Source organism: Aptenodytes patagonicus, chromosome W, assembly GCF_965638725.1.
Source record: "Aptenodytes patagonicus chromosome W, bAptPat1.pri.cur, whole genome shotgun sequence".
In the NCBI taxonomy this organism is placed as follows: Eukaryota; Metazoa; Chordata; class Aves; order Sphenisciformes; family Spheniscidae; genus Aptenodytes; species Aptenodytes patagonicus.
The window spans coordinates 19,102,764-19,119,168 of record NC_134981.1 but is presented as its reverse complement, the minus strand read 5'-3'; the positions used below and the strand labels follow the sequence as shown (position 1 = coordinate 19,119,168).

The 16,405-nt window shown below is 41.1% G+C and overlaps 1 protein-coding gene across 1 annotated transcript in view; it reads left to right on the top strand.

The window, feature by feature from the left end:
- Positions 1-16,405, top strand: part of LOC143172181 (succinyl-CoA:3-ketoacid coenzyme A transferase 1, mitochondrial-like) — a 92,952-nt gene that overhangs the window by 11,842 nt on the left and 64,705 nt on the right. Inside the window, exon 4 of the mRNA XM_076361432.1 lies at positions 11,834-11,969. Within this exon, the coding sequence (XP_076217547.1) occupies positions 11,834-11,969 (136 nt within the window). The remainder of the gene's footprint in view (positions 1-11,833; positions 11,970-16,405) is intronic.

Below are 16,405 nucleotides of genomic sequence, written 5' to 3'. Positions count from 1 at the left end.
TGCCCTGTCAATAAGACTGATATTCTGTTCCTTGCAGTGTTGTTGGATGACTAGCATCTGCAGGTGGCCCTAACCTTGGTTCAGTGACTTTTATCCTATTAAATGTAACCTTCAGCAGCATAATAATCCCAGTGTAATTTGGTTCATTGCAGATTTAAAGAATATTGAAAGTTGGATGTCTCCTAGTGGCATTGTACTTTCTTTAGCAGTCTTTCTTTCATTAGGGAGCTCATCCTAAACTTTATTGTCTTGTGAAATAAGAGTCTTCTCACAGCTAGATGTACTGAGGTTACACACTCCAGTTGCTAAGGAAGCTAGTTTGTGAGCATTCTTTCCTTTTTTTCTTTTTTCTTAAAATTTTTTTATAATGTTGCTTACCTTCAGCAAATGGTAACATCTGTGTTATTACATTTTCTGTGAACTTTTTACTTTTCAATGCTGTATTTGTGGTGAAACAATAATGGGAATTTTGTATTGTTTTCATGGAACTTCATTAATGCTTGCAATTATGAGCCCTTTCCTTGGGTTGGAAATCTCCCATCTGTTCTGTAGAAGCTCAGCCTTTATCCAATTGCAGAACAAGAACTGTAGGGGAAAAAGAGACTGGGAAACTGTTTTCTTCTGTACTTACTTTATTCTTCATACAAAATGAAAATAGATGTCAAACCCTGCTCCCACAATTTCTCCAGCCTTGCCAAAGAAATGAATAAGGTTGGATTTATCTAGTAATGCTTTGTGCTATTTTCAGCTGCATCATTACATCTCCCATATACTTTGTCCATAGATTTGTATCCCAGTCTGTTTTGGTTTTAACCAGACTGTACTTAACATGAGTTAAAAACAGAATACCATTCAAAAAAATGCAGATGTAGCATTAAATAATGAAAAAAGTTGTTTTAAAAAAATCATTGTCCCTTCTCATTTAAATTACCTATAACAAGGCTTCTTGGTAATAGAGCAAGGAAACAACAAAAATCTGCATGCTGTATTTTCCACTACCTTTTCAAATGCAGGTTTAAACATTAACAGAAGTCAGAAGTTTCTCTTATTATCTACTCTGTTATTGACAGTGTTGCCTGGGTGATGAGATAATACCAACCTGTAGATTGAAATTAGCAGTGGTAAAAGGGAAAAGTGTTTCAAAGATGTTATTTTGTGAAAGTTTGATATCATAAGAGGAAAAAATGCATTTGAGAAAAGAGTCAGGCAATAAATTGTCTTGGTATGTAATCTTAAAAGTTTTGGAATATTCTTTTTAGCAATGATATGAAAATTCTGAAGTATCTGAGTTTGCACTTCAGATTAAATTGGAAAAGTATGTGGCCCTTCTGCATTGCAAAACTTCTGATGTTTGATAGAAGGTCACTCAGCTATTGATTGAATCCTGCTAGGTAGAGAAAGGTACAAGATATTTATGTTTAGTTCTGTTAAGGTTCTCACTTCTGTTCTCTCCTGTTTGAGTTCCTTTGCCCACCTTAGAAATAAGACACTGGTTTTATTTCTTATATTTACTTTTATTGAAAGATAGTTGTGATTTTATTAGTTTTTAAATTTTTTTTAGAAGAGATTTAGTTCCTATATATAGTCCAGGCTTCTGAGGCTGAAGTTCACAATATGTTGATCTTCATTTTTTTTCAGTGCTTCATGCTTCCCATTGCACATTCATGGATAACAATATGATTTGTATTGGTATTTGGCACATAGATGGTCAAACTCAAGCTCCTCAGACTCTTGTTGGAAACAATTTCTGTTGGATGCTAAAAACGAGAGAGAAAGAGACAGAAATAATTTTGAGAGGAAAGATCAATCACTTAAAGTAGACATCAATCACTTTTCTCATACTCTTATTTCTGAATGACACACATATATGTAGATTGCACACCCTATTGTTCTGTGCTGCAGTGTAATAGGGAGGAGATTCCTCCTGCAAATCCTTGCTCAATTCACGTAGTTGCTGGCAGGTAAAGTCCTTGTTTTGGCCTTTGAAAGGCTTGCCAGGGACAGGATGTACAGTAGTGTATAGGGTGCTCTTAGGCACCCTAGTTAGAAACATGATACTGCTAAACTTACTGTCTGTTGCTGTGGATTATAGTAGTGCATATGCTGTGTGCTAGCTAGTGAAATGGCACCTATAAGAATAGTTACTCTTTTGCCAACCCAAACAAGGCAAAGTGTTTGAAAGGGAAGCAATACAAATATCCAGTATCTCTGATATTTACACAGCTTGCTGCAGGGGAAATGGGAGCTTGTGAACCAGGGAGATAGTGAAAGATACCATGGTGGGTGTGCTTCTAAAATGCAACCTCTCACACCTTCCCTTATAACTTGTTTTGCCTACATTGTTAATATTTTAAGTATTTCCTTTACAGTATGTGATTATATGCCCTTTAAATTTAGAGGGTTCTGTCTCAATAAGCTACTAAAATTCATTTTTTTCAATCTTTGCTGCATTATTGTTTAAATAATGCAGCAAATGTACATCAGTAGGTCCTTACTTTAAATCTTGATTCAGTAAATTCCCAACATAGTTGTGATTAGTATACAGTACCTTCTTGCACATGGCTGTTTTGTCATCTGCTTGTGACTTCGTGGTGTCTTGTTGCATACTGATTTCAAGTTACAGTAGACTTGGATGTTTCAGGTCAGCTTATGCTAAGGCTTCCCTAATGCAGGCTATCAGACCTATTGTTTCAGGATCTGTGTTGCAACAAAACTAAGTTCTTGTTGCTAACAGTCAACACAGCCAAATATTTAAAATGAAAGTTTAAGAAATTGGCTCCAAGTTATTATTTTTAATTATGCTTCATGAAATGGATAACTAATTTTGGGTATAATCACATTCTGAGATCAACACCTTTGTTCTGTCTCTACCATCTCAATAGGCTGAATTTGTGCTGGGTAAAAATGAAGTCCATTACTTGTCATAGCTGCACATGTGGTCTGACTGTTGTATCAAATGAGCTACTTCCCTCTGGGTTTTGTCTGCTTTTGGGACCTAAATATGCATTCTTTTTGAATGCAATAGTGTTGAATGGGAGGGTTTCACTTAAAGTAAAAATAGAAAAGTCACAGTTAATATCTTAATTACTAATCACCTGGGTGATCATCTAAAAGGAGATTGACAGCATGCTGTCAGATTATCACAGATTCAAACTGTCTTCTTAAAAGGCATTACCAGGTTTTTGAACCTTTGGTCTCTGTGCTCTTTATGGAGAAGTTCTTTTTATGTTACGATGTTATGCATTAGTATGAAGAAAATAGCTTTGCGATAAACATTTGAACTGTTGGCCATGGTGCCTGAGTGCACTGAGTTGTTTAGTTCCGTTGAATATAATGCCCTGGTTTTCCTAATGGGCTAATTGCAGTTGTAGAGTCTCCAGGTAAGGCATTACTCTATGGCAGTCTTTTTACCATCTAAACTGTGCATCAGCTTATTGCATCAGATGCAGTGGTAAACTTACTGCACCCCATATTCTAAAGCACGAAAGGTATTTTTCTATTCTTAGCAATTAAATATTTTGAATTTAAGACAGGGTCAATAACCTTAAACTTTAACATACATAACATTTATCACATTTGTCAGTCATTGCTTTGAGTTGTATGTTTCTGTTAAAAACCAAAATGTGTCTGCCATCTTTACCACAGACTTCCTGTTTGTTCTTGTGTATGTAACCCCTATGGCTTAATTCATCCTTATTTTATATATATTAAAAAAATATAAAAAATGCCCTCAGGTGGAAGTTCACAGAAAGTTGAGAAATCAAGGTGATGCTGAGAGTATTTTACATTGTGTGTGTCATTTTTGTATACACATAAAAAATTCTTTAAACATTCCAAATTAAATATACTTTCAGAAGCGAAATACAAGGTCATCAATGACTTTTATCTCTCTTGGTGGAGATATAGGAGTAGAGTCAGGTAAAATCCTGCTCATGGCAAGTTGCCAAAATAATGAGGAAAGGTTTATAAGATATTTTGAGTGTTAAGTTGAATATTTGGAGCAGTTTATTTTTTTAATCTCTATTCTTTGTAAAGAATCCAATCAGATACTTTATTACTGCTGTTAAATTGGTGACACTGTATGAACTGAAAATCCCTGAAGATCTGACCAGGTCATCTTGCTAATTTTAGTGTGGAGGTTATTTAGGATTTTAGCAGGGTGAATTGTACTAAACTTTTGCACTGCATGGAACTATTGAGAAATCAGCTGTGCAGATGACTTTCTGGTTGTGATTACAAACGAAGAAGACAAAATAGTTATAGAAATCAGCATGGTCAAGGAACTGCATCAACTTGATTTTAGAAAAGCGACAATACAATTTAAACCTAGCTTTCAGCCAGGAAACTTTTGAAGTATGATGCATTCATGATGAAATTCAAATATTTAATGGATTAAGTCTGCATTATATAACTTCACTGCAAAGGAAAAATATGATAAATTTTAAAAGTTGACATAACTATGCAATGTACAGTATTTGTCCTCTTCAAAAATCATCTGCCTTCACAACCTTTTGATGGACTTGGCCTATATGCTTAAACCCATCATTCTTACAGCAGCAGTGCATCTTTTTTTGGTCAAGTTTCATGCCATATTTCAGGCACCCCTGTGAGCCTGAAAGCTTAAGGCTGTATTACTAAGAGATGCCAAACAGATAGTGATTGATGCATTCCTCTTAGTTGGGGAGCATATCTGGACTTCCATAGGAAGTGTGGACCTATTGGGAGACATAATTGCATGTAACTTGGAGCAGATCCTTTCAAGGACTGAAAAGCTGACATTACAAAGTTAAACAGACAAGATGAAGCCTCTTTTAAGTGGAGAAAGATGGAGGAAATTGTTTCCCTCTCCCACTCCTAGACTCTTGCCAGGAAAATTTCTAGCTCTGAAACAGGTCCATCCGTTATCAAGTTTCATGCATAGCTGTGCAACACTCAGACCTGCAGAATGCCTAGAGAGACTGCTCATGTATCTCCAGAAGCTGACTACTGTCTTTATATAAAGCATTCTCCAGGAGTAGGACCAACCATAAATATGCTTTTTTGCAGCAACAGCAAGTTGCAGGAAACTGTAATTTCTGCCTGAGGTGGAGCCTTGCCCCAGGATTCTTACTACATGCTTTTCTTTCTCAATCCATAGTCTCCAGGGGCGATGTAGTTAGCCTCCCATCCTTCTGATCCCCAAATTGTGAGAGGAGAAAGGTCAGGTAGGGCATCATGTTAGCTCCTCTTTGGCCAACATCTTTTAATTCTCCAAAACTCAAATATGCATGTTAACCTTTCCTAACCAGTGACTTCTGGTCTTGGTGGGATCTCCATGGAATATCCACTGCAGGTCCTGGAGAATCCTTGGACAACAAGTATAGAGAAAGACTTCTCTTTAAGAGATGTAGAATGAAGCCCTTGCGCTAATTGATGCTGCTCATCAGTGGTTTCCAGTGTTCCCAATAAGGGCAGCCAGTCTGTCCTGACTACCCCCACTTTTCCTGGGCACCTATAAATGACTTTACAAAGGCAGAGATAAAGGAGAGTGTAATTATCTCTGTTTACTCAAAAAAAAAAAACCCAAAAAGCATCTTATGTCTCTTGCCAGAGTAGTGTGACATTCCAAGTCTCCTTTTTTTTTCCTGCATAAGAATACAAATTTCTATTCCCTACTTCATCAGGCTGTGTCAGTAGGGCTTGTTGGTGTGTGAAGCTTTTATCAGTTTGGAAACTTTGTGATCTCTTCTTCGCTGTGATGCTGTAGAATGTATTTTGCTTAGGCCATGAAAGGGAAAGGGCTGAGAACTCCTTTTATCTGGAGTGCAACACTGGCATGTTGCCTTTGACTACTTCCAGTATATTTGAGATTTGTGGGCTAGATCTGGCTGGAAGTAATCTTTGGCTAATTTTTTTATTAGAAAAGGCAGACATTATTTTTTGACTGGAAGGTTTTGTAGGTCTGAGAGGGACAAAACAATAGGAAGGAATGTGTTGCTAAGCAACCAGACATGCTTGACTGTGATTACTTTTTCTGGCCCGCATCAGTAGAATGGGGACCATGAACTTGCATCACCTACGTTCTTGATGAGTGCCATGTTAGATGTCTTTTCCTATATTTGTTTCATGTATTCTGTAGATTCAGATTTCATCCTAATACAGAATGGGAAACTTCTAGAAATCTTAACGTTTTTGAGGATGAAAGTAAGCATTCTCTGTCTAGCACTAATGTGTGTACTTTCCTTCTTCCAACAGCATACGTAACAACTATGTCAACTTCCATGCCTTTTTCCTTCCTATCTAGGGCAACACATTTTTATTACACTCACCTTTGTTTAAATTTTTAAAGGACTGAACCCAGCTTTTAAAATAGATATACTGGATGTATTCTTCCCATGTCCTCAGTAAAGGATGTTTTTTCTTTTTATAGTTACTATTTGATAGGAAGGGTATTGCCTGCAAGACAGATATTTTAGGAGTAACATTTTCAGTAGAAATATAATTTAAGCTGAAAAGTTCAAAGAAACTTTTGTGCCTAAAGCAAAACGACCAAGAAAACAGCAAAATACAGAAAGGGAGAACAAGTAACTAACAATCGCCATAAAAAATGTTATATTGAAAGAAATTTCCCTAAACCAGAAATTGCTTTTATCTTTATTCTGGGATAGAGATGTCAAGTAAAGAGCAAAGGGTAGAGAGAATGGGAGCGAGAACAGCATTGTGTTGTGACTGTTGTATGAAATTGTTTTTATCGTTATTCTGGGGTAGAGATGTCAAGTAAAGAGCAAAGGGTAGAGAGAATGGGAGCGAGAACAGCATTGTGTTGTGACTGTTGTATGAAATGTTGGTTTCTCAGGATATTCAATATAAGAAAAAAACATAGGAAACTTAGGTAGGATGAAGTGTTCAAAATGAGTTTTTGGAGGGAGATGAAAGGAAAACTGATGTGCATGGAAGGCAAAAGGGTTATTTCAGCTGGAAACCTGAATGCAGATTGCATCCTTAAAAAAAGATGGATAGCACTATATTTCTTTTAAGAAATTTCCATCTAAAATAAACATATGAGTGAGTAACAGCAATTGGATTTTGTGATGCTGCTCTGAAGATGAAATGCACCTGGGAATGGAAGTAATTTTTAATGGAAGTAATCAGGCAGGCAGAGCCTCTTGGTGCATGACTTTCTGAAGGTAAAATTCCTCTTCTCGTTGTGCTAGGAAAATAAGCTTGTATGACCAGTGTGCTCAGTGACTGATCCTCACTTCAGTTTTATTTTTTAATAAATTGACTGCCTTTGAGGTAAGGAGAGTGACTTAAGAAGTAAAGAACAACTCGGCATGAGTGTGACAGAGAATAACTTTTGTGTAACTTTCTATTTAATTTCTATAGGGATCTTTGCAACTACAAAGTTTTGTTTGAGAAGAGATACCTTCCTGTAGTAGATAAGAGAATCAAGCATATCCATGTGTCCTGGTTTTGGCAGGGATGGAGTTAATTTCCTTCCTAGTAGCTGGTACAGTGCTGTGTTTTGGATTTAGGATGAGAACAAAGTTGATAACGCACCGATGTTTTAGTTGTTGCTAGGTAATGCTTACACTAGCCAAGGACTTTTCAGCTTCCCATGCTCTACTGACTGAGAAGGCTGCAGGTGCACAAGAAGCTGGGAGGGGGGCACAGCCAAACTGGCCAAAGGGACATTCCATACCATGTGACGTCATGCTCAGTACATAAGCTGGGGAAAGCTGGCCGGGGGGGCCGCTGCTCGGGGACTGGCTGGGCATCGGTCGGCAGGTGGTGAGCAATTGCACTGTGCATCACTTGCTTTGTGTATTATTATTATTACATTATTATTATTATTATCATTTTATTTCAATTATTAAAGTGTTTTTATCTCAACCCACGAGTTTTTCTCACTTGTGCTCTTCCAATTCTCTCCCCCATCCCACCGGGGGTGGGGGGTGTGAGCGAGCAGCTGTGTGGTACTCGGTTGCCGACTGAGGTTAAACCACGACAATATGGTCTCCTGCAGCTCGATACATAAAAATCCTGTTACAGACTATGTGCTCCAGTAGCTGCTTATGAGACTGTAGGAGCAAGGATTATAAATCTTGGTGAAATGAGGCAGAAATTTCTTTAACTATTACAAATCTGCTGTTGACCCTCTGTTACCATCCTTTTCTCATGTGAACATGCACTCAGAATTTTGTGTCTGCATGCAGAAATCTCGTGTCTGCCTGTTTCTATTTGATAGCTTGCAAGTTTTGCAATGGTAAGGGCAGTGTTAACCATCTGAATGATACATAGAAGTAGCAAACTCTGGTTTGTAAATCGTTCAAGTTGCTCCTGCTTGTTCTTGCACTACAAAGCACTGCACACTTGTTTAATTTCTGTTCTTTTGCTATGCAGTACTCTAGTTATACAAACCCATTAAAGTGCTGTCAAATGCTGGCTGGTCTGTTACATTTGCTTATTATCTTTTATAATGAGAAGTCAGGGTTTGATGGTTTTCTTGTGAGAGGGATTGTCCTGCTTTGAGTGATACTATACAGCAAATCCTGGCACTTTTTTTTTTTTTTTAAATCCCTTTCTGTACCTATAAGACTTCTCTTTCTACTCTGTCCTAAGCTCTTTTAGTTCCAAACTGCTGGATTTTTTTCCTGTGGGGAGTTAAAAAAATAGGTTGTTTCCAGGCAGCACACATTTTATTCTCAAGGCTTTGGCACTGCAACACTTCTGACATTGCATCAGAGTTAAGATTTTATTTTTTTTAATAGGCCAGAGTTGGAGAGTAGAGAAAGCTTTTAAAATAAGTCAGGTTCTTTACATCTAGAGAACATAGAATAAATTTGGAGAACCAGATCAGAGAAGCTTATTTTACTTCCTCTCATGCAAAGTTTCCAAAACGCCTGAGTATGCGTAGAAGTGGGCTATCTTCTTAAAATAGTCCTAAGTCTTTCTGACTGCACGTCTGTCTGTGCAGCTATTGTGAATATTATGATAGGAAGTGACGAGCTGGTGCTGGTACTGCTCTGCTCAGCCCCTCTCCCTTCATACCCAACACTGCAGCACGTGCTATGGGACATTGGTGCTGGCAAGCAAGAGGATAGTGGTGCTGTTGTAACAGTGGGTGAGTCAGGCCTGGTACGGCCTGGAGAAGAGACAACTTGGTCTCTTTACTGACGTTGGGTTAATTGCTTAGGAGAAATTTTCAAAGGCCTAGGCCCCTGGCCACCTCCTTCTGCTTTTGAAATTTAGACTTTCAAACACCTCTGTGCTTGAAAAACAGTCAATGTGAAGTAAATATATGCTCTGTGTTGGATCGGTTGGTGTCTGTGGAGCTTTCTGAACTGGGAAATACCATATATGACATACCACATCTGGATTACTATATCTATGTTAATTAACCAGTATTAAACTTCAAAATAAAAATGGATGAGCCCATGGATTAGGTTCATCATTACTTCTTTTATATTAGAAAATGAATACTGTATATTAGTAAACTTTTTTAATCTGGCCTTTTGAAAGAATGCCAGGAGGTCACAGCTGGGATGTCTAATGTGGAATCCTGAAGTGGTGGAGTATTAACGTACATTAAATGAGGTTTGGTTGTTGCTCAGCGGGTTCTTTCCTCTGATCTACACTGATTTATTGTGCAAAACAAATACCTCTCAGCTCACTCAGCATCATAACTTGATTTTTAAGGGTTGGGGTTTTTTTTCTTTTTTGAGGAAGATAGTATTTTTTTGTATGGGGAGTATAGATTTGTTTTACAGTACTTATATATGTCTCCTTTATATTCTTTTTTTCCCCCCATCACCATACTTTATAAAGCCAGGATTAGGGGATATGCTTACCGATAATTTGGGTAAGGTATAAGGAGGGAGAATAGAGGGAAAGCAGTCTGATGCATTACTTTCTCCATGTGGTCATTAGTGGAAAGAGAGTTCATTTCTGACAGTACCTAGGGAAGGAAGCAGTACTGTAGGCATGGTGGTGTAAGAATACCAAGAAGGTGAGATTTATGTAGGGAAGGGATATATTTCATTAAAGCAATTAATATAATTAGAAAATACAGACAACCATTTTGGATACATACATTGTAAATACGTGCATGTTAATTACAGCGTGCTGGATACTGGGTTTGGTTTCTTAAAGGAGTCTTAATATTTTTCAATATTTCTTATCCTGAAATCTGAAGCCATTGTGTGGATAATTAAGTCTTGCTGAATTGAGACAACTAGTGGCAAATATAAATCACTTTTTGTGAGGTGCTTCTGGATCGTGGCATATTTCCCATAGGTCTGAGTTCTCCTCTCTTATGTTACAGAGACCAACATAAACCTAGAGGAGCTTCACGCACATGTACCAGTCTGCCAATATCCTGCATAATGTATTGGGAATGTGAAAAAAGCATGCCTTTGTAATATGGTCTCTGTTTATTTCCATTTTTATATTTTAACCTCATGTTTTGTCAAATTGAAATAGCTTTTTTTACAGAGCCTCTTTGTCACAGGAACTCTTGAAACATGTTCTTGTCCCATCAGTACACAATATAGGGTGACAAACATCACAAAAATGCTAGACTAATAGACACTAATGTCTTTAGGACATCAGAATTTAAAAACATTTAAAAGTATTGGCACAAGAAAAATATTGTATGTTATCTTTGGCATTCAGTTTAAGCTGGTATTATGACAGACAAGAAAATCTTGACTGCAGTGTTAATGTCTTTTGCTGGAGTAGACAATTTCTTAGTAAGAAAGTGAAATATTTACTGTAATAAGATAATTTAAATACAAATATTCTCTTGCCTTAGATACAAACCAGCACTATAAATGTGAATGTGCCTTTCTCCTTGAGCTGCTAAGCAATCACTTGCCTTGTTCTCGGGGAGCAAGAGTTTAAACAAAAATTAAGTCTTTGTTCACTAAAAGCCAGGTTTTACCATGTGTGACTTTTTATTAATAAGTAAGGCTTTTTAAAGGAGCAGATATGTAAAATAACACCACTTGTTAAGCTGGTATTTTTAGCTGTTACATGTGAAATGTCTTTAAAATGAAGTTTTGGGTGCAGTCAGTGCCTTGGAAGACATGAGGTCTGAGCACTGGACTCCTAAATTTTAATTGTAGCTTTGATTGTTTTTTTTCCCCCTAAAAGCTGGAATTTGATTTTTGTCTCCAATTCCTTATGTCTGTCGTGGTTTAACTTCAGTCAGCAACTAAGCACCACGCAGCCGCTCGCTCACTCCCCCCCCACCCGGTGGGATGGGGGAGAGAATTGGAAGAGCACAAGTTAGAAAAAACTCGTGGGTTGAGATAAAAACAGTTTAATAATTGAAATAAAATGATAATAATAATAATATGATAATAATAATAATAATACACAAAGCAAGTGATGCACAGTACAATTGCTCACCACCCGCCGACCGATGCCCAGCCAGTCCCCGAGCAGCGGCCCCCCCGGCCAGCTTTCCCCAGTTTATGTACTGAGCATGACGTCACATGGTATGGAATGTCCCTTTGGCCAGTTTGGCTGTGCCCCCTCCCAGCTTCTTGTGCACCTCCAGCCTTCTCAGTCGGTAGAACATGGGAAGCTGAAAAGTCCTTGGCTAGTGTAAGCATTACCTAGCAACAACTAAAACATCGGTGCGTTATCAACTTTGTTCTCATCCTAAATCCAAAACACTGTACCAGCTACTAGAAAAGAAATTAACTCTATCCCTGCCGAAACCAGGACAATGTCTAAAATAGGGGAAGATAACTTTGTCCTATCTTGTTAAGTCATTCAAGTTTATCAAGTGCTTTAAGTACAACAAAACTCTATTATAAATGCTTAGTATTGTCTTTTTTCTACACAGTGTTGACAATTTTGGACTTGGTCTTCTGCTTCAGACTAAGCAGATAAAATGCATGGTGTCATCATATGTTGGAGAGAACGCTGAATTTGAACGCCAGTATTTATCTGGTGAGCTTGAAGTTGAGCTTACACCTCAGGTAAGGAGTGTCTCTAGGAGACTGATTTCTTTTAATCTAAAATACTGAGTAGAATATTGCTTAAGTGTTCTTATAAAATTATTTTGCAAACCTAATGTTTTGCCTGTGTGCAGATGTGCAGTAAAGACAGATGGCACTTGCCATCTTAGGATCATGGGCTGTAGGCTGCAACTGGTCTATTAAGAACTGACTGGTCATATTGTGTGAATTCCTTTTATGGCTTGATACATTATATTAATTTCAAGTACATATATATATTTTATTGTACAACGCTTGATTTTTGGTAGTTCCTCCCGGATTGTAGAAAAACATATGAAGTATGCCTTGCTCACTGCTGTGGCCCATATAAGGGGAAAAAAGTCAGAGTCCCTGGATTCCCATATTGGTGGCAGCTCTTGTGTGCTTTTGGGGTTGTTGCGTGTGCAGTGTCTGCCATCTAGTGGGTAGGAATCATAAGAGGAGATTTCAGTTCATTGTGAGACAAGAATATCTTAAATCTTTTGTGCTTGTTCATTAAATCTCAACTGAATTAATCTCTGCATAATGTTATGATCAAATATTTAGAAATTTACTTTTTAGCACCATAATTTTAACTATTTTAGCACTGCCAAGCTACCCACATAGCCTGAATGCAATGAGATCCTAAAATCGTGAGTATTGGTCATATTCTATTGAGATCTAGTTTTGTAAAATTAGTACTATAAGTTTAAAACTTACAGCATGTTAGTGTGTGGCATTTCCAAAGGTGACACATAACCTTTGGGCTTTAAACAGCTATTGATTTAAGTCTCTGGGAAAAGCAAGAGTCTTAAATTTTTATGGAGAAGAGAGTCTCTTGGGCTCCATCTCTTGGGAATGTCTCTTAGAATCCCAGAGATGGTTAGGAAAGCTCCTTTTATACCCAGTCAGCTGACATGGAAATAAACAGGCACTTGTCACTTCTCATGTTTCAAAAGTTGCAAATCTCACCTTTCTATCACCTCACAATTCAGTTTTTCCTTTTTCCTACTTCATGCTCAGTGCTTTCATCTAAAAGACCTTGAACTCCTTAGACATGTGATTGGCTTTGTGGACTGCACAGATAAGCTATGTAAATCCAGCATGACAATACTGGGTCTACAGTGTGCAATGGTAAACAGTAAGGTGAATTAATAACTTGCTAGGAGATGCGGGGATTTGAAATATTTGTGTCAAGATAAAATAGCCTTTTGGAAAATGCTCTTCAAGTTTGGTATGACTTTAGGCAAAATTGGGGACTGTTGCATCCTTGTTACACAGTAAGGGAGAGGTCATGGTGAGATCTAGAAATGCTAAGGCTGCTTGGAACACAGGACTTGGCATCACTGCATGGTCCACATCTGCCTCTTGTCACCATTTAGTAAACCTAGCAGAAGTCATTGTGTTTCTTGCAGGAATAACTGGGGAAAATGCAACCTGTGTTTTGGAGGCAGTTAAGCTAGATAATTGACCATGACGGTCTTTTCTTGCTTTAAATCCAGAAAATATCAACAAAAATTGGGAAAGGACATTAATGAAAAGCAGGCAGACATGTCTTTGGCCATAAGTCTACAATTAAGGCTGATGAGGAATTTGGGCTGTTAATATCCATGGTACGGCTGGACATAGAGCAGTGTACAGATGGGGTGATCAAATAGAGTAGAAATGCTCTATCAGCTTCTTGGTATTCTTAGCATGGGGAACCCAGATCACTGGACTCCCTCTTCCTTTCTCGATCTGCTATGCATGGCTGTTTCAACTTGGAGTGAGGTATCAGCGAAGCCACCGAGGCGAAGGGCTCCGGAGCGGAGGATCGCGACGGGGGACCCTTCCTGAAGCGGCAAAACCGCGGCCAAACCCGCGAAAAGCAAAAGCGCAGGGAGCGAGAGGGAGCCCCAGCCCCCCCCATTCCCCGAGCCGGAGGAGGGCGTTCCTGACGAGCGGCAGCTCTGACTCAGCGTGGGCGGGGACAAGAGGGGCAGCGGCCAAACCCCCTCACTTAGAAGAGCAGCCCCCAGGGAGCGCGAGCGACCCGGATGTGGCGCGTCAGAAGGGCGTGGCACAGCAGTTCGCGTGGCAGTTCACGAGGGAGGGCGTGCAGGGAAGGCGAGCGGGCAAGGCGCAGCCTCGCTCCCGGCTCCAGAGGCCAACTCAATTGGTAATCGTCGGCTTCCGAGAAGAGTACCAGCTATGGTTTCCACTCGGCTGAAAGCCGTCGCCAGAAGGAATGTGGCGACCCAGAGAGAGCTCACACGCAAGCATACAGCTGTCCAGGTCTCTGGCTGCAGGGAGTGCCTGAGCCTGTCACTTGTACCGGAGGGCGGCAGAGACACCACCTGTGTGCGGTGTGACCAGGTGGATGATCTGCTCGGCCTGGTGGCAGAGCTGAAGGAGGAGGTGGAAAGGTTGAGGAGTATCCGGGAGTGTGAGAGGGAGATAGATTGGTGGAGCCGCACCCTACCGTCCCTGAGGCAGAGGCAGCAGAAGGAGGCTCCGCGAGAAGCAGAGGATCCCCTGCCTTCTTGCCACCAGGTAGAAAGAGGGGACCTAAGCGACGGGGGGGGATGGAAACGGGTCCCTGCTCGGGGTGCCAGGCGAACCCCTGCCCGGCCTCCCTCACCTTCCCGGTTGCCTTTACACAACAGATATGGGGCCCTGGAACTTGAGGGTGAGGCAAACGAGGATGTAGACAAAGGTCCATCCGGGGGGTCGCCTAGGGTGAGGCAGTCAGCCCCACGCATTATGACTGCCGCTGCTAAGAAAAAAAGGAGGGTAATTGTCATAGGCGATTCCCTTCTGAGGGGAACAGAGGGCCCGATATGCCGACCGGACCCGTCCCACAGGGAAGTCTGCTGCCTCCCTGGGGCCCGGGTCAGAGACATCACTAGGAAGCTCCCTGGTTTGGTACGGCCTTCTGATTACTACCCGCTGCTGGTTATACAGGCTGGCAGTGATGAGGTTGCAGAGAGAAGTCCTGCAGTGATCAAAAGGGACTTCAGGGCACTGGGGCGACTGGTTGAAGGGTCAGGAGCACAGGTAGTGTTTTCCTCAACCCCTACAGTGGCAGGGAAGGATACTGAAAGGAGCAGGAAAACACACCTGATCAACACGTGGCTCAGGGGCTGGTGCCATCGGAGGAATTTTGGCTTTTTTGATCACGGGGAGGTTTACACGGCACCGGGCCTGCTGGCGGCAGATGGAGTTCAGCTGTCTCACAGGGGAAAAAGGATCATGGCTCATGAATTGGCAGGGCTCATCAAGAGGGCTTTAAACTAGGTTTGAAGGGGGAAGGGGATAAAACCAGGCTAATTAGAGATGAGCCTAGGGGTGGCGTGCCGATGCCGGGGGCGAAATCGATAGCCCAGCTCAAGTGCATCTACACCAATGCACGCAGCATGGGCGGCAAACAGGAGGAGCTGGAAGCCATTGTGCAGCGGGAGAGATATGACTTAGTCGCCCTCACAGAAACATGGTGGGGTGACTCTCATGACTGGAGTGCTGCAATGGATGGCTATAGACTCTTCAGAAGGGACAGGCGAGGAGTGAGAGGCGGTGGGGTGGCCCTGTATGTTAGGGAGTGTTTCGATTGTATAGAGCTCAACGATTGTGATGACGATACGGTTGAGTGTCTATGGGTAAGGATGAGGGGGAAGGCCAACGAGGCAGATACCCTGCTGGGAGTCTGTTATAGACCACCCAACCAGGATGAAGGGGCGGATGAAGCGTTCTAGAAGCGGCTGGCACAAGTCTCTCAATCGCTAGCCCTTGTTCTCGTGGGGGACTTCAACTTCCCGGACGTCTGCTGGAAATACAACACGGCAGAGAGGAAACAGTCCAGGAGGTTCCTGGAATGTGTGGAAGACAACTTCCTGACACAGCTGGTAAGTGAGCCTACCAGGGGAGGTGCCTCGCTCGACCTGCTGTTTACAAACAGAGAAGGACTGGTGGGAGATGTGGTGGTCGGAGGCCGTCTTGGGCTTAGCGACCATGAAATGATAGAATTCTCGCTTCTTGGTGAAGTAAGGAGGGGGGGCAGCAAAACCGCAACCATGGACTTCTGGAGGGCGGACTTTGGCCTGTACAGGACGCTGGTTGAGAGAGTCCCTTGGGAGACGGTCCTGAAGGGCAAAGGGGTCCAGGAAGGCTGGACGATCTTCAAGAAGGAAGTCTTAAAGGCGCAGGAGCAGGCTGTCCCCATACGCCGTAAGAAGAATGGGCGGGGAAGACGACCAGCCTGGCTGAACGGGGAGCTCTTGCTGGGACTCAGGAAAAAAAGGAGAGTTTACCACTTGTGGAAGAAGGGGCAGGCGACTCAAGAAGAGTACAGGGATCTCGTTAGGTCGTGCAGAGAGGAAATGAGAAAGGCAAAAGCCCAGCTAGAACGCAATCTGGCCGCTGTCGTTAAAGACAACAAAAAAAGTTTTTACAAATATATTAAT